This window comes from Pantherophis guttatus, chromosome 4, assembly GCF_059756535.1.
Source record: "Pantherophis guttatus breed Tessera chromosome 4, ASM5975653v1, whole genome shotgun sequence".
NCBI lineage: Eukaryota > Metazoa > Chordata > Lepidosauria > Squamata > Colubridae > Pantherophis > Pantherophis guttatus.
The window spans coordinates 38,702,135-38,727,796 of record NC_142066.1 but is presented as its reverse complement, the minus strand read 5'-3'; the positions used below and the strand labels follow the sequence as shown (position 1 = coordinate 38,727,796).

Here is a 25,662-nt window from a genome sequence, read left to right as displayed (position 1 = left end):
AGGCTGTAGAAATAATTAGTGTCCATATATTGGCAGCAATCTCAGTTAAAGCACTGTTTGTATATGAACAAGTATGCATTGGTGGCAAGGAGTGTTGTCTTTGGGGCTCACACTGGTTCTGCAAGAAGAAGATATGGTCCCACTGATATTTCCAGTAATGGGTTCAGAATGGCAATTCTGTTTCTTCAGAAGGTATCTCTTCAGTGGTCTGTATTAATATAATATGGAGAACAACCTTGGGTTTTTTACTATTTCTACTATTATTATTCAGTAAACTCTAATTCTTTTCTCTTTTAAATTCCCATATTTGATGTTTTAATCCTTGAACTTCAAAACTATCAGCCACTGACTGAAAATTAAAAAGAAGAGAGAAAGTATAAATTCCAATGATTTGTACTTTTGGCAAAAATACCACTAGAATTATGGCACCTATTACTATTGGTACTAACTTTGCTTTCTTAACATTGTTTATTCATTGATGGACAGACAGTGCCTCCTTTTCTCTGTAATGCCCATTGCCAACCTGGATCTAGCAAAAAAAGAAAGAGAAGAAAAACTTTCTGTTGCTATGATTGCATTACATGCCCCAAAGGATCAATATCCCACCACAAAGGTGAGCATTAGCATCCAGACACTGCCATGCCCACTATCCAGACTTTTTTGTTTTTTTGTCTTTCTTATCAACAATTATTAACTACAGGGCAGGAGTGGGTTCTACTTACCTTTCTTACTGGTTTGTAATGGGGCCATGCACATGCGCAGAAGTGTTTTGATTATGTCAGGGTCAGTGGGCAGAGCCTCCCACCGGTTTTACTACCGGTTCTATAGAACCGGTGTGAACCAGGGGCAACCTACCACTGTTCCAGGGGTATTATTGTCCTTGTCTGTTTGAATTCTAAAGTCCCAGAGCAAATGAACTTCTTCATTTTCTATGACTTTCTCTATTTTCCCTGTTATGTAAATAGGTTTGTTTGGTGGGAGGTTTGAATTAACTGACCCTCAGCTGATTGGCTGACCACCACAGCTGCAAGGTATATAAACGGAGCTGTTTCCCTCGGTCAGTTGCTGGGTTCTCACCCTACAATAAAGAGCTGTTGTCACTCACTGCCTGGCTTGCTGCGTCCTCATTCACCCAACATAACATTGGCGACGAGGATGGGATTTTGAGGCCAGAAGCCAAGGAAAGAGCTGAAGCCACAACCAAAAAGAGCTGAAACCACGTTCCGAGAGAGAAGCGGAATGCTCAACCACAGAATCCAGCCAGGCGAGCAAGCGGAGCACAGGAGAATCACGAATGATGTCTGCCTACACCCCGCCAGCACCTTTCAACCCCAAGGAGGAGAAGTGGGGATCCTACATGTCGTGGTTTGAGTGCTTCATGGTGGCCAACGACCTGCAAGGACCATCGGATGTGCGGAAGAAGGCCCTGTTCCTGAGCCACTGTGGACCATGGGTGTTTGACACAGCCGAAGTCTTGGCTGAGCTGAATTCGGTCCACACCATATCATGGTGGACGCTGCAGACCCTGCTGAAGGACCACTATGCCCCAACACCTTCCAAGTACATCCAGCAGTACGAGTTCTGGCAAAGGCTGCAGCAGGATGGCGAATCGATCAGCGAGTACGTCGCTGCCCTGCATCAGGCCGCAACCCAGTGAGAATACAGAGACCTAGATGAGGTACTCCTAGAGCAACTAATCTGCGGAGTGAAAGACGGCTGGTTATAATGGAGGCTACTTGCGAGATCGAACCTGACCCTGCACATCACCCTAGATGAAGCAAGAGCACAAGAGTCGTCTATGAAGGCCACCGAGAGACTGCAAGGGACAATCCATGGCCAGACAGCGCAGAGGTCAGCGACCGTGCACCTTGAAGCCGTAAGCACGAGAGCGAAGGGGAGTCCGAGGAGAGCACAGAACAGTCCAGGCCGGACCAACGGAGACCCAGAGATGACTGCGCCAGCTGCGGAGGCCCTCACTCCCGACACAATTGCAAGTTCTGGGATGCAATCTGCCGGTTCTGCGAGAAAAATGGGGCACATTGCTCTAGTCTGCAGAGCCAAGCAAGCACAAGGCCAAAAGTCATGAGGTCAACACAGCCATCTGAGATGGCGCCACGCAAGAGGCCCAATAAAGATGGCGGAAGCTGGAAGGGCGTGAAAATTGAAGACATTGAAGACATGGGGGAATACAAAAAGCTGAGGAATTAACAGCACCTCAGAGGGAGACAAGACAAACAGTTAAGAAGGCTATAACAGCGGGAAAGTAAAAACTTAGGTGAGAAAAGAAAATGGGGGAATTAGTGCGTTTGATATCTGTAAATATTAACGGTTTAAATGCTCCTAATAAACGTAGTAGGATTTTGAATAAATTAAGAAAGGCTAAGTATGATATTGTCTGTATGCAGGAGACTCATATAAAAAAAGATCAAAACCATTTGTTAGAATGCCGGGCATTGGGTAAAACTTATACCTCATTAGCAGGTCAAAAAAAAAGAGGGATAGTGGTATATGTACGACATCATTTGAAATCCCAACAGGTTTTTGCTGACCAGGAAGGCCGGGTTCTCATGCTCGAAATAGAAATTGCCCAGTGGAAGTCTTTATTGGTTTGTATTTATGCCCCTAATGATAATCAGAGGACTTTTTATCAAAACTTATATGTTAAATTGGGGGAACTGGAATATGAACATGTCTGTCTAGTGGGGGATTTCAATGGTGTAATGGATAGAATGCAGGATTATGTCCCGGGAAACATACAAGGAAGGTTAAAGGATATTAAGAGAACATTACCAAAAATATGTAATGATTTAAGGGAGGAATTTGGATTACAGGATATATGGAGGTTGAGAAATCCCAATAAAAATCAATATACTTATTTCTCTCCCAGACACCACTCGAATAGATATGATATGGATGTCTCTTGAGTTGAGGGGGCTGGTCTCAGAAGTGGAAATAGGGCCCAATCAGTGGGCGGATCATAACCCGCTAATGGTAACTTGGAAGATCCCACATTGTAGGAAGAGTAGATGGAGAATGAATATAGGTATCCTGAAAGATGAAGAATTCATGAGTAAATTTAAGAAGGAGTTATATCTTTTTTTCCAGGAAAATAAGAAAGAGGATACTTCAATATACAATACATGGGATACGGTTAAGGCAGTGATGAGGGGATGGTTAATCAAATATATGATTGACAAACATAGGGCGGGTAGGAAACACCGAGACAACCTCTTGAATAAATTACAATGGGTGGAAGAAAGGATGCAAAATGGATTAACCCAGACAACATTGATAGAGGAAAGGGAGTACTGGCAACACCAGATTAAATTATTAGATCAAGAGGAATTAGCAAATAAACTAAAGTGGACTAAACAAAATTTTTTTGAAAGGGCGAATAAAACAGGAAAATGGTTGGCTTACCGGCTTAGAAAGGAGCAGGAACAACGGAGAATAGAAGGGCTGAAAGATGTAATTGGGAATTTCCATTGTACTAAGGAAGGCAAGAGAATGGTAGCTCAGGATTTTTTCACACAGCTTTATCAGAAAGGAGAGGAAAATATCTGTGAAATTCGGAAATATTTGGAAAAGACAGACTTGCCTAAAGTCTCGGAAACAATGAAGGAAATTCTTAATGCGGAATTTACGATGGAGGAAGTAGAAACAGTTATGAAAGCACAGGCGAATGGCAAAACCCCGGGTAGAGATGGCCTTCCAGTTGAATTATACAAAATAGTGTTTGACGTGATAGGAAGACACATGACGGATTTATTCAATGCGGTTATGAAAGAGGCTCAGGTTCCAGTATCTTGGACTGAGGCTTATATTTCTATTATCCCAAAAGAAGGAACTGATCTATCTTTTATTAAGAACTATAGGCCAATATCATTACTAAACTCCGATTATAAGATATTTGCGGGGGTTCTTGCAGCTGGGCTTAGCTGCTTCCTTAACCAATTCATTCACTCAGACCAAAACGGCTTCCTTCCTAATAGATATCTACGAGATAATCTTAGAATTATCATGAATACATTAGAATTTTTCGAAAATCGCCCGGATAAACAATTAGCCCTAATTTTTGTTGACGCCCAAAAGGCATTTGGCAGAATCAGTTGGGAATTTATGATTTCTCAATTGGAATATATGGAGTTTGGTGGGAATTTTATTCGGGCAATTCGAGCTATCTACCGGGAGCAGACTGCAAGAGTTCTCATAGATGGAGAGGAGACAGAGAGAATTCAAATTCGTACAGGTACAAGACAGGGATGTCCCCTTTCCCCATTGCTATGTGTATTAACTTTAGAGCCCCTGCTTAGAGAAGTGAGAGGAAACACGGAAGTAAGAGGAATGAAGATTAGGCAGGAGGAAGTTAAAGTTCAGGCTTATGCAGACGATCTTGTATTTATCTTGGATCAACCACTGGACTCGGGCCTGAAATTATTATGCTTGATTAGAGAGTATGGGAAGGTAGCGGGATTAAAGATGAATGAAGAAAAAACTAAAATCCTAGTGAAAAATATACTCAGATGCAAAGGCAACAGCTGGAGCAGTTAATGGGCTTAAGAATAACAAATAAAATTAAATATCTGGGTATATGGTTGACCGCCAGATGTTCCTCCATAAAGGAAGATAACTATCTTCCTCTTTACAGCCAGATGCTCAGAGACTTAGAAAGATGGAAAAATCTCCAGCTATCAATTTTGGGAAGGGTGGTAACCATTAAGATGTGCGTGTTACCCAAATGGTTATTTCTATTCCAAACAGCCCCGGTAAGGTTGAATAAAGAGTTTTTTACAAATTTGGATAGGAGTATATCTAAATTTATCTGGCAGGGAAAGAGGCCGCGGATTAGACTTAAAATGTTACAAGAACTCAAAAATAGAGGAGGATTTGGACTCCCAAATTGGGAGCTCTATCACCAAGCAGCGAACTTGATTTGGGTGAAAGAATGGATGGTCCTACAAAAGAGACGACTTTTGACATTTGAGGGAGCCAGTCTTCAACATGGCTGGCACTATTTTCTATGGCCTGAAAGATGTAAGCATCCGGGGAGCATCCGGCCGTCCTAGACACTTTGATGATCACTATTTACGTAGGATGCTTGGGTACACTTGGGAAAAGGTTAGAAGAAGAGTATATACAAAAGTTCCATGTTGGATTTCGGCGCAGGAAGCTCAGGTTTACCCAACATTGTATAAAGGGGAGAAAACCTTGACGTATGAAGGTTTCTTGGATGTTCAGGGTAATCCAAAATCACGAGAATTATTAACTCTTCAAGGATATAAAATAGACTGGTGGTCTTATTCGCAAGTGTACTCCAGGTATAAAAAAGATTTACATAGTGAAGGAATCTACAGTAAAAGACAAGAATTGGATAAGATCTTATTAGAAGGAGGGAAAGGGATATTATCTAAATGTTATGCATATTTATTGTCTCTGCAGATAGGACAGGATGTAGTGAAGGATTGTATGATAGCATGGGGGCGAAATTTTGGATATCCCCTTGACTTCCAGCAATGGGAACAGATTTGGTTGAAAAATATGAAATTAACCATGGCCTCCTCTGTCAGGGCATTTATTAATCCCATGTTTGGCTCTGGGACTAATTACCCTGGTTTAGAGGAGGAGATGAATCGAGGCTTATTCCAAGTTGCAATAATCTGAAAAGAAACGCGAGAAAGGTTTCTAATAAAACTCATTTATTTGTTATAAAGAAAATAAAACACCTCACTAACTAAGAAAAGTTAATTGTTACATTTTTGAAAGTAATTCTTGCCGGCTATCTGAGCCGGACCTCTGGCAAGAGAACAAAGGAAAGAGTGTGTGTGAAGCAAGTGAAGGAATGTGGGTGGATACGGAAACACGTAGCTTACTGATAAGAAGTTGGCAAGCAAGCTACGGAGAGTCTGACAGTCCAGAAATAATGAGCTCAGCTGGTAAATAAAATAACGCAGTGACATCCTCATATAAAGAAAACATATATAAAATGATCTACCGGTGGCATCTACCCCCGGCAAGATTAGCTAAAATGTTTCCCGGGACATCTGCCTGCTGTTGGAAGTGTGGTTACAGCAATGGAACCTATTTTCACCAATGGTGGACCTGCCCGCAGGCGGTTAAATATTGGAAAAAAATACGGCAATGGATTTTGGAAATTACACAGATTAATTTGGAATTAAGACCTGAGATTTTCCTATTGGGGGCAAAACCCTTGAATGTTAAATCAGATATATGGTTCTTGTTGATTCACATTATCACTGCAGCAAGATTAGCGTATGCGCAGGAGTGAAAAAATCAATACTTACCGATAGATTTGAAAATAATATATAAAATTAATGAGTGTGCGGAATCAGATAGACTAACTAGATTGATCAATGGTAAAAAAGATTCAGAATTTTATAACAGTTGGAAAGTATGGTACGATTGGGTCCAGAAAAGGTGGGATAGAATAGACATATGATGATGTATATATATGATGGCAAATATGTATGTATAAAGGAATGATTTTATACTTATGGACAATGTAATCATATTATACCATGGTGGCAGGATTGTATATTTTATTTGTGTATTAGTGTATAGAATATATTAATAAAAATTATATATTTAAAAAAAAAAGAAAGAAAATTGAAGACATAGAGGCCTACACCATCCGCATCGGCCAGACCTGCACATCACCCGGTGAGAAGACCTACACTGCGGTTGAAATCGAGGGATGTGAGTGCCAGATGGAGATCAACATGAGATCCCCCATATCCATCATGTCGTGGGCCAACCTCAAGAAAGCCATCCCCAGCGCACACAAGCGGCAGCTCCAACCACAGCGATGCCGGCTTAAAGATTATCAGGGGAACTGCATCCCAGTCAAAGGAATAGGCGAGTTCCAAGTACGATACAGGGAGTTCAGTGAGAGACTCCCCCTCACCATTGTCAGTGACAAGCTCCCAAGCCTCCTGGGCATGGACTGGTTTCAAGCCTGGGCATGGGATTCACTGGCGTGAGGAACATCCAGAGCACCCTGAGGGACGACCTAATGCAGGAGTTCCAGGACATGTTCGATGAAGGGCTTGGCAAGTATGTGGGGATCCCTATCTCATTCAACCTCAACCCCAACATTGCCCCAATCCGTTTAAAGCCTAGGTGGGTACCATTTGCCCTAAAGCCCAAGATAGACATTGAGCTGAACAAGCTAATAAAGCAAGGGGTGCTTGTGCCAGTCGACCACGCCAAATGGGAGACCCCAATTGTGACACCCGTTAAACCGGATGGGTCAGTGCACATATGCGCCGATTATAAATGCACAATTAATAAGGCTCTGCAACAGAGCACTTATCCGGTCCCAATTGTGCACCACCTGCTGCATTCCCTAGGCCCTGGCAAAATCTTCGTGAAACTTGATCTTGCGCAGGCGTACCATCAGCTGCCGGTAGATGATGCTACCGCAGAAGCACAGACTATCGTAATGCATAGAGGCACCTTCAAATGTATGCGTCTGCAATTTGGAGTCAGCATAGCCTCCGGACTTTTCCAAAGTACTATGGAGTGGCTGCTGCAAGGTATCCCCAAGGTGGTTCCTTATTTCGATGATGTACTCGTCACAGCGAAAGACAAACAACAACTGGGGTGGGAGGCTGAGGATGGTTTTAGAAAAATTCAGAAATGCTGGACTCCGGGTCAAACACAACAAATGCATGATCGCAGTCCTCTCTGTAGAGTTCTTGGGGTACCGACCAGATGGCAACGGCATACACCCCACCGAGAGTAAAATCAGGGCAATCCAAGAGGTCCCCACCCCTAAAGACAAGGTGGAACTACAGGCGTTCCTGGGACTGCTTAATTTTTATGCAATCTTCTTAAAGGACAAGGCAACAGTGGCCAAACCCCTACACAGACTGTTAGTCAAAAAGTCCACATGGAAATGGGGGAAGGCCGAGGACAGGGCATTTGCAAACATCAAGAAATTGCTATCAGCCGAGAGTTTCTTGATCCAATACAACTCAACGCTTCCCCTTGTTTTAGCCTGTGATGCATCTCCTTTCGGCGTGGGAGCCATCCTGAGCCATAGACTCCTGAATGGCCTAGAGGCACCCATCGCCTATTACTCCCGAACTCTGTCAAGCGCCAAGAGGAATTACAGTCAGCTTGAGGCCCTCGTCGCCATCTCAGGAGTAAAGAAGTTCCACGAGTACCTGTTTGGGAGGGACTTCAACCTGATTACCAACCATTGCCCACTCCTGGGACTCATCGCTGGAGACTGACCAACACCGGCAGCCCTATTGCCCAGGATGACACGCTGGGCCATCTTCCTCGCAGCCTACTCCTATCACCTGGTACATCGACCAGCGATGGACATGGGAAACTCCGACGCACTCAGCCGCTGCCCTCTACCAGACAAGCTGGAAGATCCCACACCTGGCATCCCCATCCTGCTGATAGACGTTTTGGACTCAGGATCCATCACATCGGCAGAGGTAGTCAGAGCCTCAACCAAAGACCATGTGATCCGGATGGTCACAATTTGGGTTACGAGGGGGTGGCCAGAAAAGACTGGGAGCGTGGAATTCAAATAGTACGCGAGCAAACGGGACGAACTAACAATGCAAGGGGGGTGTTTGCAAACGGGTTATTGTTCCCTTGTGCCTAAGGGAAAAAGTCTTAACACTGTTGCATGAGGGGCACCCTGGGATTGTACGGATGAAGGGACTAGCCAGGAGCTACATCTGGTGGCCCAACATGGATGCAGACATTACAGAGTGGGTAGGGAAATGCCACCCCTCCCAAGAGTCTAGGCCAGATCCACCGACAGCATCGGTGAGAGAGTGGGAAAGACCCAAGGGGCCTTGGTCCAGGATCCACATAGATTTCGTGGGTCCATTTCATGGACAGACCTTCATGGTCATAGTCGATGCCTTTTCCAAGTGGCTAGAGATTAAGCTCATGAGGGCCACTACCACCGACGTGGTTATTAGGGAACTGAAGCAGTTATTCGCTACCCATGGGTTACCGGACATCCTAGTGTCAGACAATGGTCCCCAATTCACAGCCACACAGTTCAACAGATATCTAGCGGATCTGGGGGTCAGACACATCCTCTCGGCCCCGTTCCATCCGGCTAGTAATGGTCAGGCTGAGAGATTTGTAAGAACAGCCAAGGAGGCCCTCTCACGCCTAGGCCCCAGGGACTGACAGGAAAGAATATATTGATTCCTCACAGCCCAGCATTCCACACCTTATACAGCCACAGGCCGAAGCCCGGCAGAACTGTTAATGGGGAAGAAGCTCTGAGGGGTACTGGATAGGCTAAATCCCAATTATTCCCCCGAGGTTTTTTAAGGGGAGGAGAGGAAACTCAGGGAGTTCACCATAGGGACTCCAGTTCATGCCAGGAACTACGGAAAGGGCCCACTGTGGGAAGCAAGGACAATCACGGAAATCACGGGGCCCAAATCGTACAGGGTAGACATGGGGGACGGGAGAGTTTGGCGCAGGCACATTGATCAACTGAGAAGGCGAATCGCAACAGACGCTGAAGAAAACTTCAACAAACCGCTCCCTGACTACCAGCCAGAACACCAAACTAAGTCAAGCCCAAGTGCAGCAGAAGACTTAGCTGACGATCCTGGCATCCGGAGCCGCCCCAGCAAAGAGTTCCCACCAGCCGGAGAAGTCGCCGCCCACGAAGAGATCTTGGAGGTTCCATTGGCGGAGCAGGGAGAAACAGGGAGTCCCTCCGACCAGCTCGACACTGCCCCTCCGACTGAACTGCGCAGGTCGTCCAGGCTACATACACGCCCTGGTCACCTGAAAGACTTTGTATGTAAATAAAACCCAAAGTGACTTCTGGGAGAGAGGAGTGTTATGTAAATAGATTTGTTTGGCAGGAGGTTTGAATTAACTGATCCTCAGCTGATTGGCTGACCACCACAGCTGCAAGGTATATAAAGGAAGCTGTTTCCCTCGGTCAGTTGCTGGGTTCTCACCCTACAATAAAGAGCTGTTGTCACTCACTGCCTGGCTTGCTGCGTCCTCATTCACCCAACATAACATTCCCACCAGTTCTTGCTTGCAGGCAAATGATATTTCTTGCAGATCTTCCAATGTACCATTGTTACTACTTTGTTATGCCACTGATTATAGTCAGTCTGGGCAATCTTTTTGCAGCAGTTTACCAGATGATCCACTAGTTTTCAGGCATATCCACCACGTGTGATATAATGTTCCTTGTTCATGGTTACATCTCCAACAATTTGCCGGTTTATTGGGGAACATTTTCACCAGCCTTGCCAGAGGTAGATGCCAATGATAAAACATGTTGTACATGTTTTCCTTATAAGCTGCCGACATTGTTAATTTATAATTTTTTCCCCATAATTTTTCCCAATATTCCAAATTGATATTATATCCATAATTTTTGGGCCAGATTATCATTGTCTCTTTCACTGTTTCCTCCTCCATTTTGAATCTTAAAAAACAGCTGTAAATCAGTTTTTCTTCTGTCCCTAATAATATTTTGTCCAATTCTTGTTGTTTGGAAGCCAAAATTTTCTAAATCTTTTTATACCTTGTCTGAATTTGTAAATATGGCCACCAATCTATTTTTATTCCTTGAGATTTTAACTCTTGGATAGATTGTATGTCACTACCTTATTCCAGTCTAATACATTGGGATAAATCATTGCTTCCATGGTTGATAGCTACTTCAGGATTTTTGTGTAATAATTTATCTTGATTTCCCGACAGACATCTAACAAGACATCTCTTACCTGATGTCTCTGAAAATACATATGAAATTTATTTTTTCCCTCCCAGATGAACGCATGTCAGCTAATTTGTAGATCATGGCCTTCTATTGTTAGTACCCTTTTATTTTTAAGAGTTATCCAATCCTTTCACCATGTTATGGCTGCCGCTTGATGATAAAGTTTCCAATCTGGGAGTCCAAATCCTCCCTTATGTCTACTATCCTGTAAGAATTTAAGTTTTATTCAGGCTTTCTTCCATAACTAAATAAATTTTAAGATTGTTTTATTTAGTTCTACAAAATATTTTTTCCCAAGTTTTAAAATAATATTTTAGGTAAAATATTCATTTTTATTGTCACAATTCTTCTGATTAATGATAATTGTAGTTTTGCCGAATTTTCCAAATTGTTTTGTATTTGTTGTAATAATTTGGTATAATTATCTTCTTTTATGGAAGAACATTTTGCTGTCAGCCAGATTCCAAGATATTTCACTTTCTTTACTATTTGGATTCCCAATTTCTCCTCCAGTTTCTCATTCTGATTATGTGTAAGATTTTTGGTTATTATCTTTGTTTTCTACTTGTTTATTTTTAGTCCTGCTACTTTGCCAAAATCCTCTTTTTCTTGCAATAATACATATTCTGTTTCTAACAGTTCTTCTATAAAAAAGATCAGATCATCTGCAAATGCTTGTGTGTTATATTATTCTTTTTTAAATTTTTAAACCTTTTATTTCTTGTTTCTGTCTAATCTGTGTTAGCAACATTTCTAGTGATATGATAAATAGAAGAGGGGATAGTGAACATCCTTGTCTGACCCCTTTATTTATATTGACTTTCTTTGTTAATTCTAAAACATTTATAGTTTTGACTTGCAAGATCATATGAACCTGAAGTTTTACTTGTCTTCTGCTTTTTATTAGTAGCCAATGTTTCAAGTGGGGTTATCGGTTCATTTGAAAGGCTTGTGAAACTTTAATAAAAGTTACTTTTGTAGATAATTATTTTTTGCATATCCACAGCTTGCCTCTTGTAACAGTTGGAGTAACAATTATGGACATACTTTTTAATGGATTCATTGGCTATTAATAGAGTATCAGCTTCTTGGAATTTCTCTATCATTTTCTTTTCTCTTTCTTTTTCAGTTTATATACTAACCATCTTCCTGGTTTATTTGCAAATTCAAAATGTCCATTTCATACAATTATATTTGCTTTCTATTTCTTAAATAGTCAACAAAGATAATAGACACTTTAGAACATGTTAAATGTCAGAGCAAAATATGATTACTGAGATTACCAATATTACTGATCTCAGGATCTGACAAACACCCATCATTAGATTCTTGTAATAAGCCAATAAGTCTGTCATTAGGAAATATTCTATTTCTTTAATGGAGTTATCTTCAAAATATTTGATGGGACAAAAAAATTCAAGATGGCAACCATGGATCATAGAGTTGTTATCTTGCCACTTTTATGAGTGTTATAAGCATGACATATATAAAAGTGCATAGGATTTCATTGTTTCTCGTATTTTGATTTATTTTTCCACTTGCCTTGTAGACACTCTTGCTAAACTAACTATCAAACTGCCATTTTTTCAATTCTTTGATGTAAATACATTTTATTTTCATTTGGTCTCAGTTAAAACCCAAGGGATCTACAACATTCTTAGTGATTTTACTATAAGTAAATTTACCTGGGGAATAAAAAGAAGACAAGACAACTTTTTTTCAAAAATATATTTGCCTCTAATCCAGTGGATCAGTTTATTAAAATGCTTCTTCAAGATATATAGGTTAGGATAACTGCTTACATGTATTGTGTTTGTGATTCATGTTTTACCATTTCTCAATATAAAATGAAACAATGATGTTTTTAAGGTGAGTTTCTTAGCTTTCTGTTTTCTGTTTTCAAGGATCAAAATATAGAATATTTTGTCTCTGAGTGTAAATCATAGAATCATAGTTCTGGAAGGGACCTTGGAGATCTTTTAATTCAATCCCCTGCCCATGAAATGAGTTCCATCCTGGACATATGACTGTCCAAACTTTTCTTGAAAGCCTCTAGTGATGCAGCACCCACAACTTTGAGAGACAAGCTGTTCCATTGATTAACTGTTCTTACTGACAGATAATGTCTCCTTAATTCCAGGTTGGATGTTCCTCTGATGAGCTTCCATACATTGCTTCTTGTCCTGCCATCAGCTCTTTGGAAAATAAACTGACCACCTCTTCCCTGTGAAATCTCTTCAAGTATTCGAAGACAGTTGCCATGTTTTCTAATAAGTAAAGAACTATAAATATGAATAATGTAAGTATAATATAAGTATATAAATGAATAAGTAATTTAATTCAAGACCTAAGTGAATTAAGGATGAATTGGTAAATACAATTTATTTAAATGTTATATTTTCAAAATATGCTACAACTAGGCATAGGTATATCAAAGTACAAATATAATACAGCTATATTTTGGAAAAAATAACATCTATCAGTAGAAAGTACATTTTATACAATATACTTGGTATATTGCCAAAGAATTCCTTCTTTATTCAGTACATATTACCAAACAGGTGTAAATATTAGAAGGAAAGGGGGAAAACCCAAAAGTCTTGAATGTTTTAATTAATTTATTAATTGGCATTTTAAAACAATAAATACAGTTACTCTATTTCTTTCTACATTTTGCAGATGCTGTCATCTATAGAACCTCAGAACCAAAGCATAACTATATTTCTTATTTTGGGCTTCCCTAATACGAGAAAAGTAGAAATTGCTCTCTTTTTTGTCTTTCTCACTATGTACCTCCTTACTGTGACTGGTAATATCATCATCATCATAACTGTTAATACAGATAACCATCTTCAGACCCCTATGTACTTCTTTTTGGGAAATCTATCTTTACTGGACATAGGATATACTTCCTCCACTGTTCCTAATTTGCTTTCTATATTATTGATGAATGTGCACACAATTTCCTTGGTAGGCTGTATTTCACAGTCTTATTTTTTCTTTTTCCTTGGATCAGCTGAATGTTTCCTCCTTGCAGTGATGGCTTATGACCGGTACATAGCCATATGCTATCCACTCAGATATTCAATAATCATAAATAGAAGAATATGTGTTATTTTTGTGATTGTTTGCTGGATAAGTGGTTGCCTGTCTCCTTTGGTAGCTGCCCTTATGTTAATAAACTTACCATTTTGTGGACCAAAAGTAATTAATCACTTCTTTTGTGATATTCCACCATTATTGAAATTGGCTTGCATAGATACATCATTGATACAGCAGATTATTTTTCTACTTTCTGCAATGGTGATTCTGAGTACTTTTCTCTGCACCATTATCTCCTATACCTATATTGGTATAACTATATTGAAAATACCATCTTCACACGGTCGCCATAAGGCCTTCTCCACTTGTGCCTCTCATCTGACTGTTGTTTCTTTATATTATGGAACTGTTATTTTTATGTATGTAAGTCCAACCACCCGTTCATCTTTTGACCTGAACAAAGTAATAGCTGTGATATACAGTGTGGTTACTCCAATGCTCAACCCAATGATCTACACATTGAGAAACCAAGATATGAAAACAGCTTTAAAAAGAATAATCTTCAGAATGGGGATCAGGAAGAAAGAGCTCGATTTATCCAAACAATTCCATCCATAAACACAACTTGTTTGAAGTAAAAATAATAATTTGGTCTTTAATTTAAAGTTTATCAAATTGATTTATTTCTTAATCATGGTGCATATTATTATTTTATTATTTTATTTTGTCTTAAAATATGTGCTTGTCTTTCCTCAAAGTTTGCCTCTCCATTGTTTTATATATGCTTACTTTCTGTCTGGAAATTTGTTGTGATATCCAGGAATAGGGTAAACTGATTCAAAATTATATTATTTAGGTTATCAGATTAGAAAAAGAGAAAAAATATTCAGAGATTGGATTGGTTAAACCTCGCTTTACTAATATTTAAGGCAATTAAGAATACTTCAAAACTCTTCAAAACACATCAGAAGTTTTATTTGTGAAATATGTTTTCTATAAAACAGGCTATACCACAGAATACTTATGATACACAATTTAAAAGAAAAAGAGTTCAGCACCATTTCAGGTGCTAATTTTCAATCATGGAGACAGAAAAATAAATAGATGTTTTCACCATGGATGAGAACTGTGACCATCCCAATGAGGCTAAATTGAATGCATAATGCTCAAGATGTTTGCTGTATGAATAATACGTACATGGTTGGCACATGTCAGCACATGAATACATATGTAAAAATATAGTTTTAAGGACCACATTTGAAGAGCTTTCAGAGCTATTACCTAAAATCTTTAAGACATTCTAATTGGTTCTATGATAGAAAATTTAGGAGGTTACAAGATTCTTTTTCCTAATTTAGATGCAGGCAGTTTGATGTGAACAAAATCCAGAATTATCAGAATGTCACAGAAATAGTTTTAATCTTTAGAACAGCAATTTAAGAAACAGGGATATTGCATCTTGAAAAATAGATCTTGTTATCTTGACAATCAAAAAATGCTATCCACTATACAATCAGGGCAGTTGATTCAATCAACATTTTATTTCGTCAGCTTAATCTTCATTCTATAGTGTCATTGCTTTGTTGGACTACTCAGCTCTGCCCTTTCAAATAATGCTGGGAAAAATGAAGGAACTGAATTTTTTTTCACTCTTTAGGGGAATGTAAAGGATGCCACAATATAACATTAATAAAGGGAAATAGATCAGATGCAAAATAAAAATAAAAGCAAAAAAAAAAAAAAAGTTAAGAGGATTTTTCAAATACGCAATATGCCCGTAAAGTCAAGATATGATCAAAGAAGACAACCACCATAAGATATACAGTACTAACATATTTAAAGACCAAATAAAAACTGCTGAATGTAAAAAGGAAGCAAATTTAACTACTTCAAGATATTCCATCCAAAATATTAAGGATGCAAAAACAAAAAGCTGTTCTATTTTGAGCAAACAAGAAGACATCTTGCAATTTACAGAATAATTTTTCAGCCTTTCACTGATTTTTCAGCCTTTCACTGAAAAACCTATCCCAAAATTGTTGTTTGTGAATACTTTCAATACAAATATCAACTGGCTCTACAAACCATATCTATTTCATTATTAATTTTAATCAAAAAGTTTATGTACTAATGTGCAATAATAAATATTAAAATGCTATCAAAAATGAAACAGTTTGAATCAGCAAAAATGTAATGTCTATGTTACTAAAGTAATAGATTCTGTATTGGTTTTAGACTCCTGATAAATGTACATTTTCAGTAGAATCTAATTATTGGCCAGTATCATTGTCATTGGGGAATATGACAGTATTCTTACTACACTACTGTACTATTACTAAACTTTTTTTTTTTACAAAAAACATTTCTTCTTACTTCATCTAAATTAAAGCCCAAGAGATTGATAATTTCCTTAGAGATATTACTATAGGTAATTGCATTTAGCCTCATTACCAGTGCTAACTTTCTTGGGCCAGAAAAAAGAAAAGCACTTTTTCTCTCCAGAAATTCTGCCATCTTTATTTTAACTGCTGAACTCATAAAGAAGCAACTTCATTAAAATGCTTCTGCTTATAAGTATCATGTTCATGTTTCAAAATTCAGCATTTTTTCAGCAACTCCACAAAATAAAAGTCAGTCTTCAACAACCCCCAAAAAAATTCTTTTTAAGGCTATGAGGTAAAATCTTAAGTTTCCATTTTCAGGGATCTTAATATAGACTGAACATTTGACTTCTCATACTAAATATGAGGAGGAAAATGTAGTGAAAGTAGAATATATTTTCCTTCTTTCTTTTGTTTCTTCCACTTCTTTCAATCCATGAGAAAGTCCTCCTTCCTTCAAAATAGTATAACTAAATATGCTCTAAACATATTTAAATCAATGAGCTGTCACTTCATTTGACAATTTATTAATGATTGCAAAAAAGAATGACAATAGAATAGAATGTAATGGGATGGGATGGAATGGAATAGGATGGGAAGGGAAGGGATGAGATGGGAAGGGAAGGGAAGGGAAGGGAAGGGAAGGGAAGGGAAGGGAAGGGAAGGGAAGGGAAGGAAGGGAAGGGAAGGGATGGGATGGGATGGGATGGGATAGAACAGAAAAAAATATTTGGCTAAGTGTGATTAGCCATACAAAGCATACGTCTCCACTGTAGAAGATGTATATAGAAGGTGTAGCAGTAAAAGATATATCTGTAATAAATTGCAGGAAAGCAATAAGTATGAAATGTATATACATTAGATATATTTTATATTTTTCCAAACAATTGCTTCCTAATTCACTATACTAAACGAATGCAAATTTTGTAAGAAAAGGGGAAAACCCAATAGTTTGAATGTTGTAGTTAATTTATGAGATTATTAAATGAATTATTAATTGATTTCTAATAAATATTATTTATTAAATTTAGTTAATTCATTAAAACATTAACCACCATGCTTATACTTATATCTTTCTCTTTCTATATTTTGCAGATGCTGTTGTCTGCAGAACCTCAGAATCAAAGCATAACTACATTTCTTATTTTGGGCTTTCCTAATACAAGAAAGATAGAAATTGCTCTCTTTTTTGTCTTTCTCATTATGTACCTCCTTACTGTGACTGGTAATATCATCATCATCGTAACTGTTAATACAGATAACCATCTTCAAACTCCTATGTACTTCTTTTTGGGAAATTTATCCTTACTGGATGTAGGGTATACATCTTCAACTGTCCCTAAATTGCTTTCCATCCTTTTGATGAATGTGCACATAATTTCCTTCGTTGGTTGTCTTTTGCAATCCTACTTTTTCTTTTTCTTTGGGTCAGCTGAATGTTTCCTCCTTGCAGTGATGGCCTATGATCGGTACATAGCCATATGCTACCCACTCAGATATTCAATAATTATGAATAAAAGAATATGTGTTATTTTTGTGATTGTTTGCTGGATAAGTGGTTGTATGGCTCCTTTGATAGCTGCCATTATGGTAATAAATTTACCATTTTGTGGACCAAACATAATCAATCATTTCTTTTGTGATATTCCACCATTATTAAAACTGGCTTGTATTGATACATCGTTGATACAGCTGATTACCTTCTTGTTTTCAGCAATGGTAATTCTGAGTACTTTTCTCTGCACCATTATCTCCTATACCTATATTGGTATAACCATTTTGAAAATACCATCTTCACACGGTCGCCACAAGGCCTTCTCCACTTGTGCCTCTCATCTGACTGTTGTTTCTTTATATTATGGAACTGTTATTTTTATGTATGTAAGTCCAACCACCCGTTCATCTTTTGACCTGAACAAAGTAATAGCTGTGATATACAGTGTGGTTACTCCAATGCTCAACCCAATGATCTACACATTGAGAAACCAAGATATGAAAACAGCTTTAAAAAGAATAATCTTCAGAATGTTGATGAATAAGAAAGAATTTGAATTATCGCATTGATTCCAAATATTTTTGTAAATATTTGTTCTGGAGGGGAAAAAAAGATATAGGATTCCATGATTCCTTCCCTTCCTCCCTCCCACCTGCCCACCTTCCTGCCTGCCCATCCTCTGTAACATCATTCACTTTTGGAAATATTGAATTATATCTTTGTTTATACGTATTTCATTCTTCTCACTCTAAGTCATTCTTGAATGGTGCATCTCATAAATTTTGATTTTAATTAAGTATTACTATTTTCATGGATACTACATTAATGATAAACAAATCTGACTTTGTACTCATGACAGTTATCTAGCACTTATCTCTTATACCTCTTCAAATCATTTCAGATGATTAACGATTATATTTTATTTAGAGTAAACTTTGAGAAAAAATATTTATATTAATTGTATAGAGGAATAAGGCTTCTAAAACTATTTTGGATTTTTGTTATGGGCAAAGCTACAGAAAAAAACATTGGCTGCACAGACAACAGGCATTGGTAGTTTGGGTAGATCTGTTTAGTACTCAAATTTGTGAATACAATTGTGTTACTTCAGAAAATACCTTTTTGGTAGACTGCACAGACACAATATATAGAAAATTCATATTTCTAACATTATTTGATTTGATTTGATTTGATTTGATTGAACTTCTATACCACACTTCTCCCAAAGGACTCAGGGCGGTGTACAGCCATATTGAAACACATATAAACTCACAAAATTTAAAAACAGTTTAAAACAAATATCAGCAAGTTCAAATCTTTTTGTTTTCTTTCGAATTCCACAATTTGATGTTTTGATTCTGGACTTCCACAACTATAAGCCACTGACTTTGAAAATTAAAGACAAGTGGAAAATTTGTTTATATTTAGGATTTAATTGCTGTTTTATTCTATTCTGCTGTTTTATTTTATGTGCAGTATAAATTACCTTGATTTAAAGTAGGCAGATTATAATATGCTAAGCGAAAAAAAAAAGCAACCATGTAATAAATGTTTTTTTAAAAAAACAAAACCAGAAAATGTTATATTATTAGAATGAAACTGTATTTTATTTACCAAGTCAATTTACATGTTTCTGGAATGCTGACAAATACACATGTATAGTTTGTACATTTTTGAAGGTACATTAGCTGGAAAAACAAAAAAAGTAGTTTTAATATTCAAGGCATAAAGATTTTTTAAAAATAATAAATGACCAAATCTTGTTAAACCCAATCTGAATGATTAAATATCCCGCTATCAATACTCAGGAATCATAATTTAGTAGGTATCTATCATAATACACTATTATATTATGGATATATTTCATCCACTCTAATATTTAGGAGACTTAGAAGAAAATGAAACAAGCCATTTTATTTTGCAAATAAGGAAGATTATAGTCTTAGACTTAGAATAACTTTATTGTCACTTTGAATGTTCACAAATAGACATACATTAAAATGAAATTTCATTGCATACAGCTCTGAAATATCACCACCTCCAATATACATTACATAAACATGACAAAATAATAAACAAATAAACAAAATTATGCACATACCCCCATATATTATATGGCACAGAGAAACAACACAGTCTAGTTCAAATGTATACATGTACATGGTAAAAAAACAATCTTGCAAGTTTACCAGATGGCATAGGGAACAAAGCTGTTACAGAATCTGGTAGTCCTTCTAGAAATACTTCCAAACCTCTTCCCAGAGGGGAGCAACAGAAACAGACCATAAAGTGGATGTGTGGGATCTCTAACAATGCTTTGAGTTCTAAGCACATAGCACTTTAAGCAGTATCCTGAATAACAAGAAGGAGCTTGCTATAATCTTCTCAGCTGTCCTTATCACTCTCTGTATGGACTTTCTATCTGATGAACTGCCACTAAACCAAATAGTGATGCAGTTTGTTAAAAAGGTCTTAATCATGCCATTCTAAAAAGTAGCCAGAACAGAAGGAGAAAGATGGCTCTTCTCATCTAATGCAGGAAATGCAGATGCTGGTTTGCATGCTTAATTAAGGATGATGTGTGCCAGCTCAGATTGTTCATTATCTGCACCTCCAGATACCTAATATTGTTGACTACCTCTACAGCTGCAGCCTTGATTCTGAGTGGAGTATGACTATATCAACTCTTTCTAAAATCTACAGTGATTTCCTTTGTTTTATTAACATTTAGAACCAGATTACTTATATTGCACCAGTCCACCAGAGCCTTCACATCTTCCCTATAAGCATCTTCACTGTCATCCCAGATAAGACCCACCACTGATGTGTCATCCCCATATTTTACAATATGATTCATAGTAGCACAGCATTTAGCACAGCAATCATGAGTTACCAAGGTGAACAGCAGCAGACATATGACACAGCCCTGTGGGGAACCCATACTCAAGGAGATGGAGTTGGAAACTTTTCTTCCAACTTGCACAAACTTGCAATTTGTTATACAACATTTGACAATTATCAGCACATATGAAAGAAACATGAAAACATGGAGCTGTTGTTGAAGCACATCCAGTACACCAAGTACAACTGGAAGATCTCTGGGATCTAAAAATAGTGGCTCTGTTGCATTGAATGCAGCTCAGATATACCAAGTATCATTGTTGCATATACAAATGTGACAGACAGACTGGAGAGTTGTATTATATTAAAAAGAAATGACCAATCCAAAAAGTTTTAGTTCTAGGACAGAAATATGTAGCATATGAAACATTTGTTGACCTGACAAATATATGGTTGCATCCATACAAAGGTTGGATTGATGAAAAAAATTGTGAAAACAATGAATAAGGAAGGTGAAGATTTTTGTTATTTGACACAGATGTTTCCAAGAATAACTGATACCAAGGTTAATGAAGGCATTTATGCTAGTCCATAAATTAGACACGTCATCAATGACAAGAGGTTTGAAGATCTATTATGGGGCCAAAGAAAATCACTTAAAAATCATTAAAGATTGTCATACAGAATACCAAACTATATTCAATTGGTTGACAAACTTCTTATAGCCTACAAGACATGAAGTGCAACATGTCACTGAAGATTCATTTTCTGCATTCACATTTGACTCCTTCCCTCAACATCAGCAATCACTGATGAACATGAGGAAAAGTTTCACCAGGACATTGCTATTGTTTCACCAGGAAAAACAATATAAAGGCTACTGGAATCCATCAATGCTGGCTTACTATATATGGACACTGCAATGAGGTGCATTAGACACGGAGTAGAAATGAAAATCAGCAGTAAAACTCTTTTGGCCCTGTTGAACTCATGCAATGTGTCAGAAATGTTATGCGATTAATTCCATTATATATATTAAATTAATTTACTATTCTCAAGATTCCTATGTGATATGCTCATTCTGAAATGATATTTGTGTTCAGTTTGAATGGGTCTTTCAGGAAACAAAACTTTTGAAGAAATGTGTTTTTTCAACTGGAATTTTAAAAATTTTCTCAGTTTTTTAACCAGAATATTGATTGTTTTTGTGGTATTTAGTCTTTTGCTACTTCTTCCTTGAGTGCTTCTTATAAATATACTGAAAATATGAGACACTATTTAAGTAGTTGTTGTCACTTTGGTTTGTTACTCTTATTTGTTTGCTTACAGAGCAGTTGTTTTCAAGTATACATATTTTTTTAAAAAAAAATACAATCAGTGACAAAAAATGAACAGTATCTTCAACACATAGCTTTGTATTACACATGGTGACTTGAACATTTTACAATATAAGAACCCATGAACCATCCACTCAGCCCCAATTGCAGCAACATCATAATCATGCCAACCACTTCTTTGCTCCCTATCATCCTGGGATCCCCAGGACCTCTGATATAACCAAAGCTTTGGAAAAATATCAAAGAATGGGCAAATCTTATTTCTAGGGCAATAATATTCCAAAGCAGGGATCAATCATAGGGAAGGTCCTTTCCTTAATCCCATTAGATGTATTCGTCTAATGTATAAATATATTATTCTCTTTAGAATCAAAGCATTTCAGGAATTGATTCAACTTTAAAAGACAATAGTTTGGACACAAACTTTAAATTGACCATGGAAAAGATCTTGAATATTAATTCAATTAAATTCCACTGATTTCAATGGCTCAGTATGAACAGCTATTTACCTAGGTTCAATTCTATTCTCATTAGATTGTTATAGATATGCTAATAGTAAATTTTTTCATGTTCTTTTAAAAAGATAAAAGATTGTAAACACAGACTATATTATACACCAAAGAACAGCATTAGCTCTTGTTAAAATACAATTTTTATTGTTAAAATACAATTTTCATAACCCAATGTTCCTGTTTACATTTCTGATGTTGATGAATAATTTAATGCATGTAGGAATCAGTAGTTTGTCTCATTAATAAATTTCAACCATTACAGTCATTTAAGCCAAGATTGGAAATTTAGGAGGAAACAAAAGAAATCTGGTTATATTTCTAAAATACCCTTACAACCTTTCTTAATTAATTACCTGAACAGAATTGAAACAATATGAAAACATGGTCCATATCTCTGCTTCAGCTTTCATTGCTAATCATTGATTTTTATGATTCATTGAATCATAAAAATGATTCAATATACATCTTACTCTTTGTTTTTGAAAATGATGACAAAATAAAGAAAAAAATTAGGCACAATAAACCTTTCATACATCCTTACATTTTGTTTTTCAATGTTGACAAAAATGGCATCTAGCTTTAAGACAATGGATCAAGAAGTTTTATTTTCTTCTAGACATTCTCCGGTGTAATGTCCTCTTCATTGCAGCTTTGACCTCCTTGTTTCTTAAACTATAGATGATAGGGTTTAACATGGGTGTGATGACTGTATAGGAGAGGGAAAGAAACTTCTTTGTGTCTGGAGAGTACTTTGACTTAGGGTTGAAGTAGGTAGATATAGCTGTGCCATAAAATAAAGTTACCACCAGAAGATGAGATGAACATGTTGAAAAGGCTTTCTGCCTCCCCTCTGCTGAGGGCATTCTCAAGATGGTAATAATGATGCAGACATATGTGAATAATATAATGAGGAAAGGAAACACTATGAATATCACAGTAGCTGTGAGAGCCTCAATTTGAACGATGTATGTATCAGCACAAGCCAATTCCAACAGTGGGGGACTATCACAAAAGAAATGATTAACTCTATTAGGTCCACAGTATGACACACTAAAAACAGTGACGGCAGAGACAGTAGAGTTAGGGAAGCCTAAAAGCCACGAGGTCACAGCTAGTTGAAAACATACTTTTCTGTTCATAACTTCTGGATAGCGTAAAGGATTACAAATGGCAACACAGCGGTCATATGCCATTGCAGCAAGAAGGCAGCACTCAACTGTACCAAAGAAAAAAAAGAAATACAACTGTGTGAAGCAGCCTATATAGGAAATTGTCTTCTTCTGCAAAATAAGGTCTGCTAGCATTTTTGGAACGATTACTGAATTGAAACAAATATCTAAGGAAGAAAGATTTCGGAGGAAGAAGTACATGGGACTATGAAGTGCAGGGTCTATTGTTGTGACAAGTATGATGAGGACATTTCCAGTCAGAGATATTGTATAAACAAGAAAGAAAATGACAAAAAGGGGTACCTGAAGTTCAGGGTAACTGGAAAATCCCATAAGAATAAATTCTGTAACTCTTGTTTGATTACTTATTATAATTGATCTTTCCCATGCCTTTAACATTATTTGGAGTGTGATTCTCTGACAAATTTGATGAATTCTTCTACAAGCTTTTTCTTTGTCCTCTTTATGACCAGGTAATATACAGGCAATTTTCTAAACAAACTTTGTTGTAAATATCCTGAACTGATTTCTTTCTGTAAGAAAATGATATAAGAGTTATCATTTATATATTATAAATATGTACATTCGGGAGTGGGTTTAGGAGGAATAATCATCCTTTTTATCATCCTTTTTTAATAGTTGGGGAAAACTTTCTCCCTTTTTATTAGGGAGTAAAAGAGTGAAATATTTGCTAGAATGGCTATCAATTATCAGCCATGAAGTGGCAAAAATCATTAATGGATATAGTGCAATCTTTCCAAAGCTTTCCATTACACATTATCTATTTTTATTTTTTGAAATATATTTACCTCAAAGGCTGTTTTCTAGAATGCTTATCTTTCAAAGAATTGTCAATTTATGAAAACAAAATTAAAGAAAAGGGTATGGTTAAAATTACAGTGTTACTGTATTATGTATTTATACATAGGAAAAATATGCATATTCTCATCATGGATAAGAAATTAATGATTACGGAGATGAATCTATATTATATATGTTGAAGTTAAAGCTACTGGGTATTGAACTTAAATAACACCTGAGGGTGGACAGAATTTTGCAACTGCTGATTTACACAAGAATAAATTGTTCTGAGGTCCACTCTTTCAAGGCTGTCAATTAGAATGTTTAGGTCATCCTACTGAGTCACTTAACTTTCTCATTAGAATTTATAGGCATTTTAATCTTCTTTTCAGTTTTGAAACTTGTTGTTTGCTGCTGTGGAGTTCCCACTTCCTAATACAACAGATATTCCTCATTTAAGGGGACCAAAGATTCACAGAAGAGTAAGGCACTGTTATTACTGGGATAAATTATGCAAACTTCACATATGAATTGCAATATATTTGTTACATGTTTTACAAATATATTTGAGAACAATTCACTATTAATGAATCACCAAACCATCTTACACAATATATTTAACCTAAAATAGATAGGAAAGTGAAAGACTGAAGCAGCAGATAGTAAAATATACCAGTGGATGCAAGTACAAAATTGTGCTATCAGTAAGTTTCCACTTCACAGCAATGGTTCCCATCTTTGATTCTGAGAGCAATGGTTTGAAGGTGATTTCCCACAATTTTGTTTTATTGTTTGATGTTAAGTTTTTTAAAAAATAAAAGGCATAGTAAAGCTCAATTTACAGACACAGAAAAGGAAACTAAATTTTCATATTTACATGTAAGCACTGATGGCTAAGTGTGAAATGTTCTGCTGATTAATATTTTTTATCTTAGTTCATTTAGTTCCTGTAAGGATTTATCTTCCCCATTTATTGCTTCCTAGAATAATTTCACAATTACACAATATGTCACCAATTACTTTCTTTCTAAAACAGTATAATCTTTAAATGTGAATTTCTATGTATATTATCCCTACTTTTTCATGATTATCTTCATTATTTAAATGTGCTGATATTGCATATTCTGAGGAAGAGGAAAAGGAGGAGGAAGAAGAAGAGAATAGTAATAATATTAAAATAGGATTCAAGCAAATGTTGGAGGATTTGAAAATCTCTTCCCACTATATCAAATAATAATATATTTCTCACTGCATCAGTTTTAATTTGTAAAAGACTAAACATATATTGATTGCTTTTGCTCTAGGCTGAGCTAGATAAATTAAGCCAG

General features: G+C 36.9%; 3 protein-coding genes across 3 annotated transcripts; 2 read left to right on the top strand and 1 right to left on the bottom strand.

Moving 5' to 3' along the window:
- The first annotated feature begins 12,560 nt into the window (after positions 1 to 12,560).
- LOC117668858 (olfactory receptor 6M1-like) lies at positions 12,561 to 14,416 on the top strand. The gene is made up of 3 exons (XM_034422915.3): positions 12,561 to 12,625; positions 12,897 to 13,055; positions 13,436 to 14,416. The coding sequence occupies exons 2-3, from the start codon at positions 13,047 to 13,049 to the stop codon at positions 14,414 to 14,416; spliced, it is 990 nt and encodes a 329-aa protein (XP_034278806.2). The 5' UTR covers positions 12,561 to 12,625; positions 12,897 to 13,046.
- A 2,858-nt stretch (positions 14,417 to 17,274) lies between these two features.
- On the top strand, positions 17,275 to 18,243 carry LOC117668857 (olfactory receptor 6M1-like). Its single transcript, XM_034422914.2, has one exon. The coding sequence runs from the start codon at positions 17,275 to 17,277 to the stop codon at positions 18,241 to 18,243; it is 969 nt and encodes a 322-aa protein (XP_034278805.2).
- Positions 18,244 to 22,905: 4,662 nt separating this feature from the next.
- On the bottom strand, positions 22,906 to 23,956 carry LOC117668911 (olfactory receptor 10A4-like). The gene has a single exon (XM_034422964.2). The coding sequence runs from the start codon at positions 23,930 to 23,932 to the stop codon at positions 22,967 to 22,969; it is 966 nt and encodes a 321-aa protein (XP_034278855.1). The 5' UTR covers positions 23,933 to 23,956; the 3' UTR covers positions 22,906 to 22,966.
- Positions 23,957 to 25,662: the final 1,706 nt, after the last annotated feature.